This window comes from Danio rerio, chromosome 2 (assembly GCF_052040795.2).
Source record: "Danio rerio strain M-AB ecotype USA chromosome 2, GRCz13ab, whole genome shotgun sequence".
Lineage (NCBI taxonomy): Eukaryota > Metazoa > Chordata > Actinopteri > Cypriniformes > Danionidae > Danio > Danio rerio.
In genome coordinates, this window is record NC_141022.1 from 56,819,734 (window position 1) to 56,836,889 (window position 17,156).

Sequence of the window (17,156 nt, forward strand, 5' to 3'; positions counted from 1 at the left end):
GTCATGTTCAAGAAACCAGTCTGAGATGATTAGCTCTTTATGACATGGTGCTCTATCCTGCTGGAAGCAGCCATCAGAAGATGGGTACACTGTGGTCATAAAGGGATGGACATGGTCAGCAACAATACTCAGGTTGGCTGTTGGAGCTGACACTATGCTCAGTGGGTACTAATGGGCCCCCAAGAAAATATCCCCCACACCATTTCTCCACCACCACCAGCCTGAATCAATGATACAAGGCAGGATGGATCCATGCTTTCATGTTGTTAATGCTAAATTCTGACCCTACCATCTGAATATCAGTTCAGAGTATTACACAGAATAACACAGAAGTTCAGAGATGCTCTTCTGCAGACCTCTGTTGTAACAAGTGGCTATTTGAGTGACTGTTGCCTTTCTATCAGCTGGAACCAGTCTGGCCATTCTCCTGCATCAACAAGGCATTTGTGCCCACACAACTGCCCCATATTGGATATTTTCTATTTTTCAGACCATTCTCTGTAAACCCTAGAGATGGTTGTGCATGAAAATCCCATTAGATCAGCAGTTTCTGAAATTTACATTTACATTTAGTCATTTAGCAGATGCTTTTATCCAAAGCGACTTACAAATGAGGACAAGGAAGCAATTTACACAACTAAGAGCAACAATGAATAAGTGCTATAGGCAAGTTTCAGGTCTGTAAAGTCTAAGAAGGGAAGTATTAGTAGTATTTTTTATATTTTTTTGGTACAGTTAGTGTGATATTCAGAGAGACAATTGCAGATTAGGAAGTGTAGTGGAGAGTAAATAGTTGAGTTTTTAGTCGTTTCTTGAAAATAGTGAGTGACTCTGCTGTTCTGATGCAGTTAGGGAGTTCATTCCACCAACTGGGCAGATTGAGCGTGAGCGTTCGCGAAAGTAATTTCTTCCCTCTTTGGGATGGAACCACGAGGCGACGTTCATTCACAGAACGCAAGTTTCTGGAGGGCACATAGATCTGCAGAAGTGAGAGCAGATAAGAAGGAGCAAGGCCAGAAGTCACTTTGTAGGCAAACATCAGAGCTTTGAATTTGATGCGAGCAGCAACTGGCAGCCAGTGCAAACGGACTAGCAGCGGAGTGACATGTGCTCGTTTAGGTTCATTGAAGACCACTCGTGCTGCTGCGTTCTGGAGCAGTTGATGAGGCTTGACAGAGTTAGCTGGAAGCCCAGCTAGTAGAGAGTTGCAGTAATCCAGTTTGGAGAGAACAAGAGCTTGAACAAGGAGTTGAGCTGCATGTTCAGATAAGAAGGGTCGGATCTTTCTGATGTTATAGAGTGCAAATCTGCACGATCGAGCAGTTCTAGAAATGTGGTCAGAGAAGTTTAGTTGGTCATCAATCGTTACTCCAAGGCTTTTCACCATTCTGAATGCAGTAATGGATGCCCCATGCATCTGGATTGAAAAGTTATGGTGTAGAGTCGGGTTGGCAGAAACTACAAGCATTTCCGTTTTTGCGAGGTTCAGCTGAAGATGATGATCTTTCATCCAGTGTGAAATATCCAACAGGCAGGCTGAGATGCGAGCTGGAACCGAGGGATCATCATCAAATACTCAGACCAGCCCGTCTGTGAAACAAAAAAAAACTAAGCTATTTTAATTTTTCTGTTTCACATGTCACCGCACGCTCGTATTTTCCACAGTCCTGGATTGACTTGTAAAAGGCAATCCTGATGAAAGTCTTGTTTTCAAGTGTTTCTCAGTGTGTTTGTGTGGTCTGTGATCGACTGCTAATACAGAGAGGAGGAGACGGATGGATATTCATTTAAATTGGCCCTCGATTACAGCAGGCCTCGCTCTTCCCTCTTTTCATATTCCGCAGAAATTCCTCTCATTTATAATTGCATTTTTTTTCTTCCCTTTTTCATCTCGTCGGCCCCGTGCTGAAAGACTGACAGCTTAATCAGAATTAATTGGCCGCTTGCACCATCCTCCATTTCTCCTTCCTCGCTTGTAATGTTTTATTCATCTGTAATTTTGTAATGCAAAATTAATTGCATTTAATAATACATTGGTACTGTATAGGTTAGAGACGGATCCGCATTAATGTACGAGTGTTTAGCGCGCTGCTGACGTTAATTAAACCAATGGCTAATGAAAAGAAAGAGGGCCGGAAAGAAACAAAATGGCCAAAATGAAGAGAAACAGGCCATGGAGTGGATATTAATTCAGAAATTGTGGGCTTCCTAAAAAATACTATCTCTTATTCATCAGGATTTGATTTATCTGTGCGCTCCGGGCCTCTTAAGAGCAGCTCATTCGAATACGGCCAATCAGAGAAGGCCTGTGATTAATTCTGATTGGCTGTCATGAATGCGTTGAGTATGATTGGCTCCCACTGTGTGTGTGTGTGAGCTGAAGATTAAATATTATTTGAAGATGATCACGCAGTGGGGATTTTTTTAAAGAGGGCAGCTGGGAATACAGACTATGGGTTATGAATATTAAAGATTATGATTGATTTGATGTAAAATTTTTATTAGGGTTTGAAACCACAAATAGATGCTTAGCAGTCAAATGGTTGCGTAAGTCATGTGTATTTATTTAGGTGAAGACTTTAAATTCTTAAATAAGAGTAGATATACTAATAATATAATAATAATAATATAATATAATATAGTATAATATAATATAATATAATATAATATAATATAATATAATATAATATAATATAATATAATATAATATCCAGTGTATATAATATTCAATGTTTTTTCATAATTGTTCTTGTCATTAAAAAAAAAACGAGTGGATCATCCAGAAACAAGCACATGGTTGTGTAATAAATAAACCATTTATGTTGAATCAAAACAGCAAAAATAACAAATATTGTTGTATATTCTGTTACCAAGTTATAACCATAAGTTTGCATGTGAATATGTGCACGACACTGAGTTATTCACTACAGTAAAACAGTTTGAATGGTGTTTAGGTCGCTTAAAGCTAAACACAATTATTTATTTAATGTGATTTCAGACCCATTAGATCAATGAAAGATAATAAGTGAGTACTAATTTATGTCAAACATAAAATAACATGAAGTGACATGACAACATAACATAACATACATAACATAACACAAAATAACATAACACAAAATAACATAATACAAGATAACAAATCAATATAACATAGGATAACATAACATAACATAACACAAAATAACATATCAACATAACACAACATAACATAACATAACACAAAATAACATAACACAAAACAACATAACACAAAATAACATATCAACATAACATAACACAAAATAACATAACACAAAATAACATATCAACATAACACAAAATAACATATCAACATAACATAACATAACACAAAATAACATAACACAAAATAACATATCAACATAACACAACATAAAACAACATAACATAACAAATCACAATATAACATAACATAACACAACACAAAGTAACATAACATAACAAAAAATAACATAGCACAAAATAACATATCAACATAACATAACACAACATAACACAAAATCCCATAACACAAAATAACATATCCACATAACATAACATAACACACAACACAACACAACACAACACAACACAACATAACATAACATAACATAACATATCACAAGGTAACATAACATAACATAACACAACACAACATAACACAAAATAACATAACATAACATAACATAACACAAAATAACATGACACAACACAAAATAACATAACATAACATAACACAAAATAACATAACACAACACAACATAACACAAAATAACATAACATAACATAACATAACATAACACAAAATAACATAACATAACATAACACAAAATAACATGACACAACACAAAATAACATAACACAACATAACACAAAATAACATAACACAACACAGCATAACACAAAATAACATAACATATAATAACACAATATAACATAACACAACACAAAATAACATAACATAACATTAACATGCAACAACATAACACTAGCATAACATAAAATAAAATAACATAACATAATATAACACAAAATAACATAACATAAAATAACATAACAACATTAAAAAACATAAAATAACATAACAACATAACATAACATAACACAAAATTACATGACACAACACAACATAACATAACACAAAATAACATAAAATAACTTAACATAACATAACACAAAATAACATATCAACATAACATAACATAACACAAAATAACATAACACAAAATAACATATCAACATAACACAAAATAACATAACACAAAATAACATATCAACATAACACAAAATAACATATCAACATAACACAAAATAACATATCAACATAACACAAAATAACATATCAACATAACATAACATAACACAAAATAACATAACACAAAATAACATATCAACATAACACAACATAAAACAACATAACATAACAAATCACAATATAACATAACATAACACAACACAAAGTAACATAACATAACAAAAAATAACATAGCACAAAATAACATATCAACATAACATAACACAACATAACACAAAATCCCATAACACAAAATAACATATCCACATAACATAACATAACACACAACACAACACAACACAACACAACATAACATAACATATCACAAGGTAACATAACATAACATAACACAACACAACATAACACAAAATAACATAACATAACATAACATAACACAAAATAACATGACATAACATAACACAAAATAACATGACATAACATAACACAAAATAACATAACATAACATAACACAAAATAACATGACACAACACAAAATAACATAACATAACATAACATAACACAAAATAACATAACATAACACAAAATAACATGACACAACACAAAATAACATAACACAAAATAACATAACACAACACAGCATAACACAAAATAACATAACATATCATAACACAATATAACATAACACAACACAAAATAACATAACATAACATTAACATGCAACAACATAACACTAGCATAACATAAAATAACATAACATAACACAAAATAACATAACATAACATAACACAAAATAACATAACATAACATAACACAACACAAAATAACATAACATATCATAACGCAATATAACATAACACACCACAAAATAACATAACATAACATTAACATGCCACAACATAACATAACACTAGCATAACATAAAATAAAATAACATAACATAATATAACACAAAATAACATAACATAAAATAACATAACAACATTAAAAAACATAAAATAACATAACAACATTGTCACGTTAGGCGTGATCAAAACAAAAGCAAAACAGGAACAAAAAGATTGTGGATTCAAGGGCAGATTTATTAGATGTTAAGTGCAGAAAACGGTGACTAAAAAATACAAAATCTCAAAAATACAAAGTAACAAATCAACAACAAAACAAGACAGATAACACGAACTAGACTTTGGCAAGATCAGGAACAAACTTACTAGGAGCAGGAAGACAAGGAAGACAACGACGCGATGACAAACATGGGTGGAATGGTAGAATATATAGTCCAGATAATCAACGGTAACACAAAACAGATGTGATGACAGATCAGTGTAGGTGTTCCGGTGTGTGCGCGGGGCATGTATGAAAATGTAGTCTTTTTAGTGAAGCGCTGCAGTGCCTAAAAGTCCCAGTGCACTACAGCGCCCTCAGGTGGTCACTGACGGATGTGACATTACCCCCTCTCTAAAGAGCGGCTTCCAGACGCTCCCAGAGGGGGGGGGGGGGGGCAGAGCAGAGCAAGAACAAAGGGAGGGATGGGAGGGCCAGATCAGGGCAAGTCTGTGCTTCAGGCGCCCCGGCAAGAAGCCAGGGTGCGGCCGGGGAATCCGTCCCATAGAGTGGGGAGGACCACCAGGGAGGGGCGGGAGGGGTGATCCAAGGATGATCCTGCAGGAAACACAAGGCAGGGGGTTTTAGGAGAGCCGGCTGGAGATGCAACTGGACTGGAACCGGCGGAACTGGAGGTAGCTGGACTGGAGCCGGCGGGACAGGAGGCAGCTGGGCTGGAGCCGGCGGGACAGGAGGCAGCTGGGCTGGAGCCGGCGGGACAGGAGGCAGCTGGACTGGAGCCGGCGGGACAGGAGGCAGCTGGACTGGAGCCGGCGGGACAGGAGGCAGCAGGACTGGAGCCGGCGGGACAGGAGGCAGCTGGACTGGAGCCGGCGGGACAGGAGGCAGCTGGACTGGAGCCGGCGGGACAGGAGGCAGCTGGACTGGAGCCGGCGGGACTGGAGGCAGCTGGACTGGAGCCGGCGGGACTGGAGGCAGCAGGACTGGAGCCGGCGGGACAGGAGGCAGCTGGACTGGAGCCGGCGGGACAGGAGGCAGCTGGACTGGAGCCGGCGGGACTGGAGGCAGCTGGACTGGAGCCGGCGGGACTGGAGGCAGCTGGACTGGAGCCGGCGGGACTGGAGGCAGCTGGACTGGAGCCGGCGGAACAGGAGGCAGCTGGACTGGAGCCGGCGGGACAGGAGGCAGCTGGACTGGAGCCGGCGGGACAGGAGGCAGCTGGACTGGAGCCGGCGGGACAGGAGGCAGCTGGACTGGAGCCGGCGGAACTGGAGGCAGCTGGACTGGAGTCGGCGGGACTGGAGGCAGCTGAACTGGAGCCGGCAGGGCATGGAGCCGGACTGGGGCCGGCAAGGCAAGACGTCTGGGAGGTGCCGGCAGGGCAAGACGTCTGGATGGCGTTGGTAATGCCAAGAGCCGGGCTGGGACTGGCAGGGCGAGGAGCCGGGTTGGGGCCGGCAGAGCAAGACGTCTGGGTGGTGCCGGCAGAGCAAGGAGCCGGGCTGGTGCCGGCAGGGCTAGACGTCTGGTTGGTGCCGGCAGGGCGAGGAGTCTGGGTGGTGCCGGCAGGGCGAGGAGCCTGGGTGGCGCCGGCAGGGCGAGGAACCTGGGTGGCGCCGGCAGGGCGAGGAGCCTGGGTGGCGCCGGCAGGGCGAGGAGCCTGGGTGGCGCCGGTAAGGCCAGAAGCCAGACTGGAACTGGCATTAGACTGCGCTGTGGGGCTGGAGCCGACACTGGCGGGCGCTCTGGGGCTGGAGCCGACACTGGCGGGCGCTCTGGGGCTGGAGCCGACACTGGCGGGCGCTCTGGGGCTGGAGCCGACACTGGCGGGCGCTCTGGGGCTGGAGCCGACACTGGCGGGCGCTCTGGGGCTGGAGCCGACACTGGCGGGCGCTCTGGGGCTGGAGCCGACACTGGCGGGCGCTCTGGGGCTGGAGCCGACACTGGCGGGCGCTCTGGGGCTGGAGCCGACACTGGCGGGCACTCTGGGGCTGGAGCCGACACTGGCGGGCGCTCTGGGGCTGGAGCCGACACTGGCGGGCGCTCTGGGGCTGGAGCCGACACTGGCGGGCGCTCTGGGGCTGGAGCCGACACTGGCGGGCGCTCTGGGGCTGGAGCCATCCTCTTCCTGCGCCTCCCTCGTCTGGTGGTTTTAGACGTGAGAGCAGTGTCATCTGGAGAAGGAGCTTGCTCTGGAACTGGAGCTGACACTGGCAGGCTTTGTGGGACTAGGATGGACACTGGTTTATCACACAATTCCAGAAGGCTCTCCAGAGGCTCCGAAAAGGGTGGTCTCCGAACAGCCCGACGCGGATAAGCCCGCAACTCCAGTCCTGCCTCTCTCCTCTTTCCCTTGGTTAAATCAGCTGGCCCCGAAAATATCCCTCTCGGTTGCCCTCCGCTCAGGCCTCCCTCCTGAGGGTTCTCCTCCCTCAGGGCAACAGAGAGGGGGGAGCCAGCGATCAACAAGGCTGCTTCAATGAAGCGGTAAAGGTTCCAGTCATCCTCGTACGGTGGCATGAGGGAACGAACTGGATCCAAAAGTCCTCCCCGAAAAAACATCATAAGCAAAATATCACTATGAGAGCTCTTCGGGGCTAGCTCCAAAAACTCCTTGATATAACGCTCAACGGAGCGGTTACCCTGCTTTATACGCACTAATCTATCATCTGCTGAATCCATATTGTGATCGCGTCGTTCTGTCACGTTAGGCGTGATCAAAACAAAAGCAAAACAGGAACAAAAAGATTGTGGATTCAAGTGCAGATTTAATAGATGTTAAGTGCAGAAAACGGTGACTAAAAAATACAAAATCTCAAAAATACAAAGTAACAAATCAACAACAAAACAAGACAGATAACACGAACTAGACTTTGGCAAGATCAGGAACAAACTTACTAGGAGCAGGAAGACAAGGAAGACAACGACGCGATGACAAACATGGGTGGAATGGTAGAATATATAGTCCAGATAATCAACGGTAACACAAAACAGATGTGATGACAGATCAGTGTAGGTGTTCCGGTGTGTGCGCGGGGCATGTATGAAAATGTAGTCTTTTTAGTGAAGCGCTGCAGTGCCTAAAAGTCCCAGTGCACTACAGCGCCCTCAGGTGGTCACTGACGGATGTGACAAACATAACATAACACAAAATAACATGACACAACACAACATAACATAATATAACACAAAATAACATAACATAAAATAACATAACAACATTAAAAAACATAAAATAACATAACAACATAACATAACATAACACAAAATAACATGACACAACACAACATAACATAACATAACACAAAATAACATAAAATAACTTAACATAACATAACACAAAATAACAACATTAGCATAACATAACATAACATTAGCATAACATAACATAATAATAAACATAAAAAGGCACATTTCATTTATGAAGATTTTACTAATAAGCCTAAAACAAGCACATGATTAATCAATAAATAATCATTTTTGTTCAATTAAAACAGCGCAAATAACAGTACATTCTGTGGCCACGAGTTTGCATGTAAATATGTGCGTGACACTGAATAATTCACTACAGTAAAACAGTTTCAATGGTGTTTTTAGTTGCTTAAAGCTCTGAGAAAAATACAATTATTTATTCAGCGAGATTTCAAACGCATTAGATCAGTGAAAGAGAATAAGTCAGTACTTTACATAATTCATGCGTGTTCGGGGACTCGTCTCAGACGTGTGTGATATAGAGGTGTTGTTTGTCCGTATAGAAGCGTGTCCCACAATGCATCAGTGAACAGTTGGTCTTTTGGTCTGCGGGGAAACACGAGGAATAATGCATTGTGCCTGGTGTTGGCGTTCGGGGATCCGCTCTGTGCGTCAGTGCCTCTTCTGGCTCTCCTCTACACTTTTTGTCTGTTGAGAAAAGTGTGAAAAGTGTGTCGTGCTGAGATACACGCATGATTTCTAGCAGAACATTCTCGAACCTGCTCGAACCACACCACAGGTTATGGTCTTTGTGTTTCACACATTCAGATGGCAGTATAATACGGGACGGGGCTTTAGCGAACCATCTGGAAACTCTTCAAATGGGCTGCGCTTCGAAATTAGACCTTTTAGAGCATGCTGATTTTATGCTAATGCAACTGGTATTCTGAGGAGATTATAACTGCGGTTTTGCAGGGCTTTTGAGGGTCTACACTGGAAATAATTGCATAGTTTTCAAGCAAACTTGTAATTATTCATGTACAGTGTGCTTGTAAATTTTTTCAGTAATACTGTAAAAATTGCCAGTAATAATGTAAAATTTATAGGCACACTGTAGATTACAATTACAATTGTTATAAAGTATTTCAGGACAATTGTAATTATTAATTTACAGTGCGCTTGTAAATTTTGCCAGTAATACTTGTAAATTTTGAAGTATTATCATTGAAGTATTGTCATTTTTAAAGCGCACTGTAAATTAACAATTACAATTGTGATAAACACAGTTGTAACCGTTAATTTACAGTGTGCTTGTAAATTTTGTCAGCATTACTGTAAAAACGGCCCGTAATACTGTAAAAATGACCAGTAATACCGTAAAATTGACAAGCACACTGTAACTTAATTATTACAATTGTCATATAGTATTTCAGCACAGTTGTAATTGTTAATTTACTGTGCGCTTGAAAATCTTGCCAGTAATACAATAAAAACTGTGTGTAATGCTATGAATAATAGTAATACTATTAGTTACTATTCCTACTAGTAACTTATAGTATTACTATTAGTTATTACTATTACTAGTATTACTATTAGTTATTACTATTACCCACAATGTTTTAAAGGCTTGCACTGATTTTATCAGATGAGTGAACCTCTATGGATGCCGGTCAGAGCACAAATATTAATAAAGCATGAGGAGTCAGGTGGTCAAATTGATGTACTGGATTGTATTAGCAGATTGTATGCCACAAATGTACAGACAGTAGAGAAATAGTATTACTATATAGTAATACTACTAGAAATAGTATTACTATAGTATTACTATTAGTTCATTATTGCCAGTAATGCTGTCAAATTGCCAGCAGGGCCGAAGTGTCCATAGAGGCGACCTAGGCGGCCGCCTAGGGCGGCAGTATAGAGAGGGTCCTCAGTTATATCCGCGCATAGGGTGGCAGAATAGAGTTCTGCGACACCTGCGTGTCCTCAGTTATATCCGCGCATAGGGCGGCAAAATAGAGAGCGCAGTGTCCGCGACACCTCCCTCCCTCCCTCCTTCAGCACCCGCGCGTCCTCAATTATATCCGCGCATAGTGCGCTGGAAAAGAGGTCCGCGAGACCTCACTTCATTTTCATAACCGGTCACTTTCGTTCTCACATTGGGGTTGAGGGCGGCATGATCGTCCTCTGCCTAGAGCGTCAGTTCAGCTTGCTCCGGCCCTGATTGCCAGTAATAGCGTAAAATTTATAAGAGCACTGTAAATTAACAATTACAATTGTGATGTAATACTTTAGCACAGTTGTGTTAATTTACAGCGCACTTGTAAATTTTGCCAGTAAAACTGTAAAAATGACCAGTAATACTGTAAAAAATTGCAGGTAACAATGTAAAATTTACAGTGCACTTTTAAATGTTGCCAGTAACACTGTAAAAACTGCCGGTAATACTGTAAAAATGACCAGTAATACTGTAAAATTTACAAGCGCACTGTAAATTAACCATTGTGATGTTATATTTGAGCAGGAACCCTCCAGCTTAAAAAAGGCTGTCTCCTCAAGTTAAACATGACTTGAACTACTTTTGAATTTAATCAGCCAATTTCTTGTTTTGTTGGGATCACGTTTAGCTTAGCTTAGCATAATGAATTGAATCAGATTAGACCATTAGCATTTCGTTCAAAAAAATGCAAAAAGGACTTTTGATAAATTTTACATTTAAAGTGATTTTATTTTAAAATAATGGTGTACACAACAGTCTCTGGACTTGCTGCATCACCGACTCCTACACTTTAACAATTTAAATAAAAAAAGAAATACCTTCTGGCCATCTAGATATATATTGCGATCTTGATTTTTGAAAGTAATACATTGCTTTTATAAACGTTTCTTATTACCATTTGATGAACCTCGCCATACAATTTCAGAAGCTGCTTCATATGACGTCACACTTTACAAGCAGATATGTTCCTGTATGTCAGGGCTATTCAATTAGCTTGTCATGGGGGCCGCTTTCTGAAAAGCATCCCAAACGAAGGGCCGGAGAGATATAACTTGCTATATGACTGATGACAAAACAGCATATAAGGGCCAATATGCTGTATATTTTTGCTCCTTAAGACAGCCACGTTGGCTTTTTCTACATTAAAATGTTATTATATTGAAATTTTGAAAGTAAATAATATCAGTGCAGTGTACAATAGACTTTTCAATTTAATTTTTTTTTTTTTACAAACATTCAAATGTTGTATTTCAGAGCACAACAAAAGCAGTGCATTGCTGAAAGAGGCTTCTTCTAGATTCATACACATTCATATGTTATGTTTTGAACTGCATAAAAATTAGGGATGCAACAATTGTAGATTTTGGTTGTACGGTTATATAGTCTGAAGAATAATCATGGTTTCACTGTTATCGCGTCTAATGTAAATTCAAGCTTTATATTAGGTAGGTAGCTATTTAGATTAACTGTTGTTGCCATCTGCATTCATGCATACATAATCATTTTAATAATAATTCGTCTAACATATGTTTTGTTTACATTGCACTGAAAGTCACGCACAACTCTCACCGTGAGATGTTTTCTACTGCGTGCGCCCTGAAAGACGCAAGCGCGTCGCTTCGCTGGCGCCCACATATTGTCATATATTCTTACATTAGAAATAACAAACTTGCAAGCGGAAAAGACTTTATATCAAACGGCCGCTGCTATAGTTAATCCTGTGTGCGTGCGTATTAGCCTCGGTGAACTTCAAACTTAAAACTAGTGCACAGGCAACTTGGCATTTTGTATCGCTTTCGTTCCGTGCAACAGAAATGCGGCTTAGAGAAGACTTTACGATTAATAAACTGTGATGAATTAAAGTGCAGTTAATTGTAAAATCGGCTAATAGTTACATCCCTATTAACGATATCAGTGCATTGTACAAATAGCCTTTTCTACAAACATGTTTTCGGCTGCCCGCACCACTCGCTTATGATGACTCACGCTCTGTCCAGCCTTTAACTGCAGCTCGTGGTGTTATTGAACAGATGCACGTAACTTCATAACTATAGCGGCCGTTTGTCGACTGAACTAAATGATGTCTTGGTAACACTTTTTGGAGGGCCAGAACAAAGTGCCTCGAGGGCCAGATTCGGCCCGCGGGCCGCCAATTGAATAGCCCTGCCATATGTCATGAGTGTGAAAAGGAACAAAAGTATCTCGTCATGCTGCCCCCTAGTGTTCATTTAACCTAACAACTGCGGTAAAACGTACATTGAAGAACATTTTTGCAGTATTATAATGTGTTTCGTCCAGGTAAACATCATTCTAGTCAGAAATTCTAAAAGACGTGTTCATTTCTCCAACTCAAATCTCTAATCTGTCCATCTCCGAGTCTCTTCCGCTGGTTTTGTTATCTTATCTCCTGCCGGTCTCTCCTTTCTTCTGGATCTGTCGCTCTATTCCTCTTTGTGTTTCTCTTCATCCTCTCTCTAATCTCCAACTCTCAGTCGTCTCCTCCTCGGGCTATATTCATGCTCACAGCGAACGCTTCACCCACGCAGGATTACTAACCTACACACACACACACACACACACACAAGTTGCCGAAAACAGAGTTTTTGGTGTGGAGGATGGAAAGTGTTGGAAAAAGTGTGAGGGAGAAAGGGTGTTTGTGAAAGAAAAAAGAGAGAAAGACAGTCTTCTTCATGGACTCACAGCAGTGAAGGAGGAAGGAAGAAATCAACAGGAGACATCAGTCTGTGTGTTGTGAAGAAGGATGCAAACATGCACAGACACAAGCTGAATGTGTGTAGTGAAGTAATTAGATTTCTCACTGAAGGAAATCCGCAAGCTGAATATATAGAGAAACAGTCTTCTATATTTGAACACAGCGAAAGTGTTGAAGTAGCATCTCAGCCTATATAATGTCAAGGGGTTAGTTCACTCAATAATAAACATTCTGTTATTAATTACTCACCCTAATGTCGTTTCAATGCGTTGAGACTTGTGCTCATCTTTAAAACACGATATTTTAGATGAAATCAGCAATGGTCCTGAGATAGGGATGGGCGAAGTGGGGGATAGGCGATATGGACTTAAAATTATATTGTAGTATTTATTGCAATAATGATAAGTTTGTATAATAAAACTGACAGAAAAAAAAATATATATATTACAAATATTAAATTATATTATTAAATGCAGAAGACTCTTTAAATTAAAATTCACTTTAGTGTGCGATATGAATAAAAAGTAGTCATAAATAAATATTTATTAAAAATAAAATCTAAAAAATCACATGTGCATAAGTATTCACAGCTTTTGTTGTGAAGCTCTAAATTGAGCTCAGGTACATTCTGTTTCCACTGATCATTCTTGAGATGTTTCAGCAGCTTCATTGGGGTTCACCTATGGTAACTTTAGTTGATTGGACATGATTTGAAAATGCATGCACCTGTCTATATAAGGTCCCAGGGTTGACAGTGCATGTCAAAGCACAAACCAAGCATAAAGACAAAGGAAGTGCCTTTACGGTGAGTAAGGTGTAAGTGTAAGGTGAGTGATCGGGGGTAGAGGGCCTTAGTCAAGGAGGTGTTACGTTTGGAGAAAACCAGGCACCGCTCATCACCAGGCTAATACCATCCCTACAGTGGAGCATGGTGGTGGCTGCATCATGCTGTGAGGGTGTTTTTCTGCAGCAGGAACTGGAAAACTAGTCAGGACAGATGGGAAGATGAATTCAGCAATGTACAGAGACATCCTGAATGAAAACCTGCTTCAGAGTGCTCTTGACCTCTGACTGGGGTGAAGGTTCATCTTCCAGCTGGACAATGACCCAAAGCACACCGCCAAAATATCAATAGAGTGGCTTCACAACAACTCTGAGAATGTCCTTGAGTGGCCCAGCCAGAGCCCAGACCTAAATCCTATTGAACATCTCTTGAGAGGTACTGCATAGAGGAATGGGCAAAAATTCCCAAAGACAGTTGTGCCAAGCTTGTGGCATCATATTCAAAAATACTTGAGGCTGTAAATAATGCCAAATGTGCATCAACAAAGTGTTGAGCAAAGGCTGTGAATACTTAGGTATACACAAGATTTTTGAGGATTTATATATATATATATATATATATATATATATATATATATATATATATATATATATATATATATATATATATATATATATATACATAAATTTTTAACAATTTCAAAAAATATTTTTTCACATTGTCATTATGGGGTATTGTGTGTAGAGTTTTGTGGAAATAAATAAATTTAATCTATTTTGGAAAAAAGGCTGTAACATAAAAAAATGTGGAAAAAGTGAAGCGCTATGAATACTTTCTGGATAAACTGTATCTATGTTCAAATGGACATTTATTCTGACGTGGTCAGTTTGCTCAATAGCTTACTTTGTGCGATATTGAACTTGTGATGCAGAGGGATCAGTTTCGAGTGTGGTGAAGCACTTTAAAAAAAAAGAAGATAAAAGCATTGCAAAATCAAGGTAAAACTATATGTTCACTGTTTTCTTGTACATTTGTGTTTTAAAACACTATTGGTTGGGTTTAGGGAAGTATGTGTATCTGAAATGTACAAAAAATACGCTAAGTTATGTATTTCAGATTTTTTTTATGTAAACAGTGCCCTTCATCAGAAACATGCAATGACATTTACCCAAAGTAATGTATTTATATGCAAAGTAAATTAAATGTTATATATTTGCAAAAATGTGGGCACATATTTCTATTATCTCTAATTTATTTGATCACAAGTGGTCAGTTGACATTCATTCATTAATTAACTTTCCTTCGGCTTAGTCTCTTATATATCAGGGGTTGCCACAGCGTAATGAACCGCCAACTATTCCAGCATATGTTTTATGCAGCAGATGCCCTTCCAGCCGCAACGTAGTACCGGAAAACACCCATACACTCTAGCATATACTATGGCCAGTTTTGTTTATTGAGTTCACCTATAGCGCATGTGTTTGGACTGTGGGGTAAACCAGACCACCCGGTGGAAACCCTACGGCAACACGGGGCGAACATGCAAATTCCACACAGTAATGCCAACTGGCCCAGCTAGGACTCGAACCAGCAACCGTCTTACTGTGGGATGTCAATGCTAACCACTAAGCCACCGCGTCGCCCAATTCTGCATATAGCGTCTGTAAATGTGAGTAATATGCTTACTTTAGCAACCGCAGCTGATTAATTCTGTCAGACAGAGTCACACTGGATTCAAATATGTCTGTGTGTGTGTGTATGTGTGTGTTGGTATTGTGAAAGTGTGTGTGTCGGTGTTCTAGAAGCATAGTCCAGCCCAAATGTCTCTGCAATGCAATTCAAATATATTCATAACTTACATTAATGCAGGATGTTTTTTCATGAGCAATATTTCTGTTGTAATGCATGTTCATATGCTCATCCACTGCCTGACATCCTCTCTCTCTCTTGCTCTCTCTCTGTATATATATATTCTGTCACTCTGAGAGCAGTCAGAACTGGTTTGAGGTCAGTTTGAGTACAGTTTACCATTTTTGGCTTTTACTGAAGCAGTGTGCCTTTCTGAGCCACACACACAAACAATATATATATATATATATATATATATATATATATATATATATATATATATATATATATATATATATATATATATGTATATATATATATATATATATATGTATATATATATGTGTGTGTGTGTGTATATCATGTTATTAGTATATGCACTATATGCACTACATGTGTAAATAATTACATTTTTATGTATTGGTTGTTTATCTAAATCTGACCAATCAGAAGGGGCCTTACTATCTTTAGCCCCACCTCTCCAGTAGTTGTTGTTTTATTGACTGGAGCAGCCCAAAGCTGAATCCAGAGCTGAAATTAAAGACCAAGGGCCCTATCATACACCCATACATCATAAACCCTATCATGTTTGGCGTGATTTGTTGCTATTTTCAGACCAGCACAACTGCAATTTTCACGTTTTGCACCACAGTGTATAAATAGCAAATCCATTTGCGTTACTTTGTGGACTCATGGGTGTGCCGGTCTAAAAAGGAGGTGTGTTAAGGCGCACTGATGGCGTGTTGCTATTTTAAGGAACTGAAATAGACTGCACTATTAACCAACGAAAAGCTACTCTAAAGTCCAGCACAGAACGCAGGACCTGCATAGTTATGCCTATGCAGGTCCAAATGCTTATACATTGCTTAATACACACAGGATGTACAGCAACATACAAATATATTTACATATGAAAGCCATTAAATGATAAAAATGTTACAAAAATTATTATTTTCTACATAAATATAAAAACCACTGCCTCCATGCCTCATCTCGGTGGGGCATCTGTATGATCTGCATTTGTATAATGTTAATATTATTAGCAGTATTGTTATTTATATTCATATTTATATTTGTTTTATTAAAAACAAGTTAAGATTTGTCCACCTGTCGGGTTTTGGAGACGTCTGCATCACCAAATGAGGCATAAGAACAGGACGTGTGTTTGGATATAACTCAGTTTTTGACCACACTTCGTTATTATTCTTCATTTATTTGTTTGCTGGAAGTTAGAGCTGAATATAGAAATAGTTTTAAAACAAATCTTTACAAACTAAATTAAATATGTAGGCTAAAGGATGTC

The 17,156-nt window shown here is 39.6% G+C and overlaps 1 protein-coding gene and 1 long non-coding RNA gene across 2 annotated transcripts in view; both read right to left on the reverse strand.

Annotated features, from left to right (window-relative positions):
- LOC147846549 (uncharacterized) overlaps positions 1 to 17,156 on the reverse strand; it is a 1,651,758-nt gene that overhangs the window by 270,970 nt on the left and 1,363,632 nt on the right. The window lies entirely within an intron of this gene.
- On the reverse strand, positions 1,577 to 8,331 carry LOC147846554 (uncharacterized). Its single transcript, XM_087240193.1, has 3 exons — positions 7,302 to 8,331; positions 5,987 to 7,182; positions 1,577 to 1,590 (listed from the first exon to the last, which is right to left on the reverse strand). The coding sequence occupies exons 1-3, from the start codon at positions 7,997 to 7,999 to the stop codon at positions 1,577 to 1,579; spliced, it is 1,908 nt and encodes a 635-aa protein (XP_087096319.1). The 5' UTR covers positions 8,000 to 8,331.

Excerpts from the sequence above, each read along its gene's own strand:
- LOC147846554 (XM_087240193.1), bottom strand. The coding sequence starts at position 7,999 with ATGGATTCAGCAGATGATAGATTAGTGCGTATAAAGCAGGGTAACCGC. Across the intron at positions 7,183-7,301 it reads GTGTCGGCTCCAGCCCCAGA|AGCGCCCGCCAGTGTCGGCT; the intron begins GTGCCCGCCAGT and ends CTCCAGCCCCAG.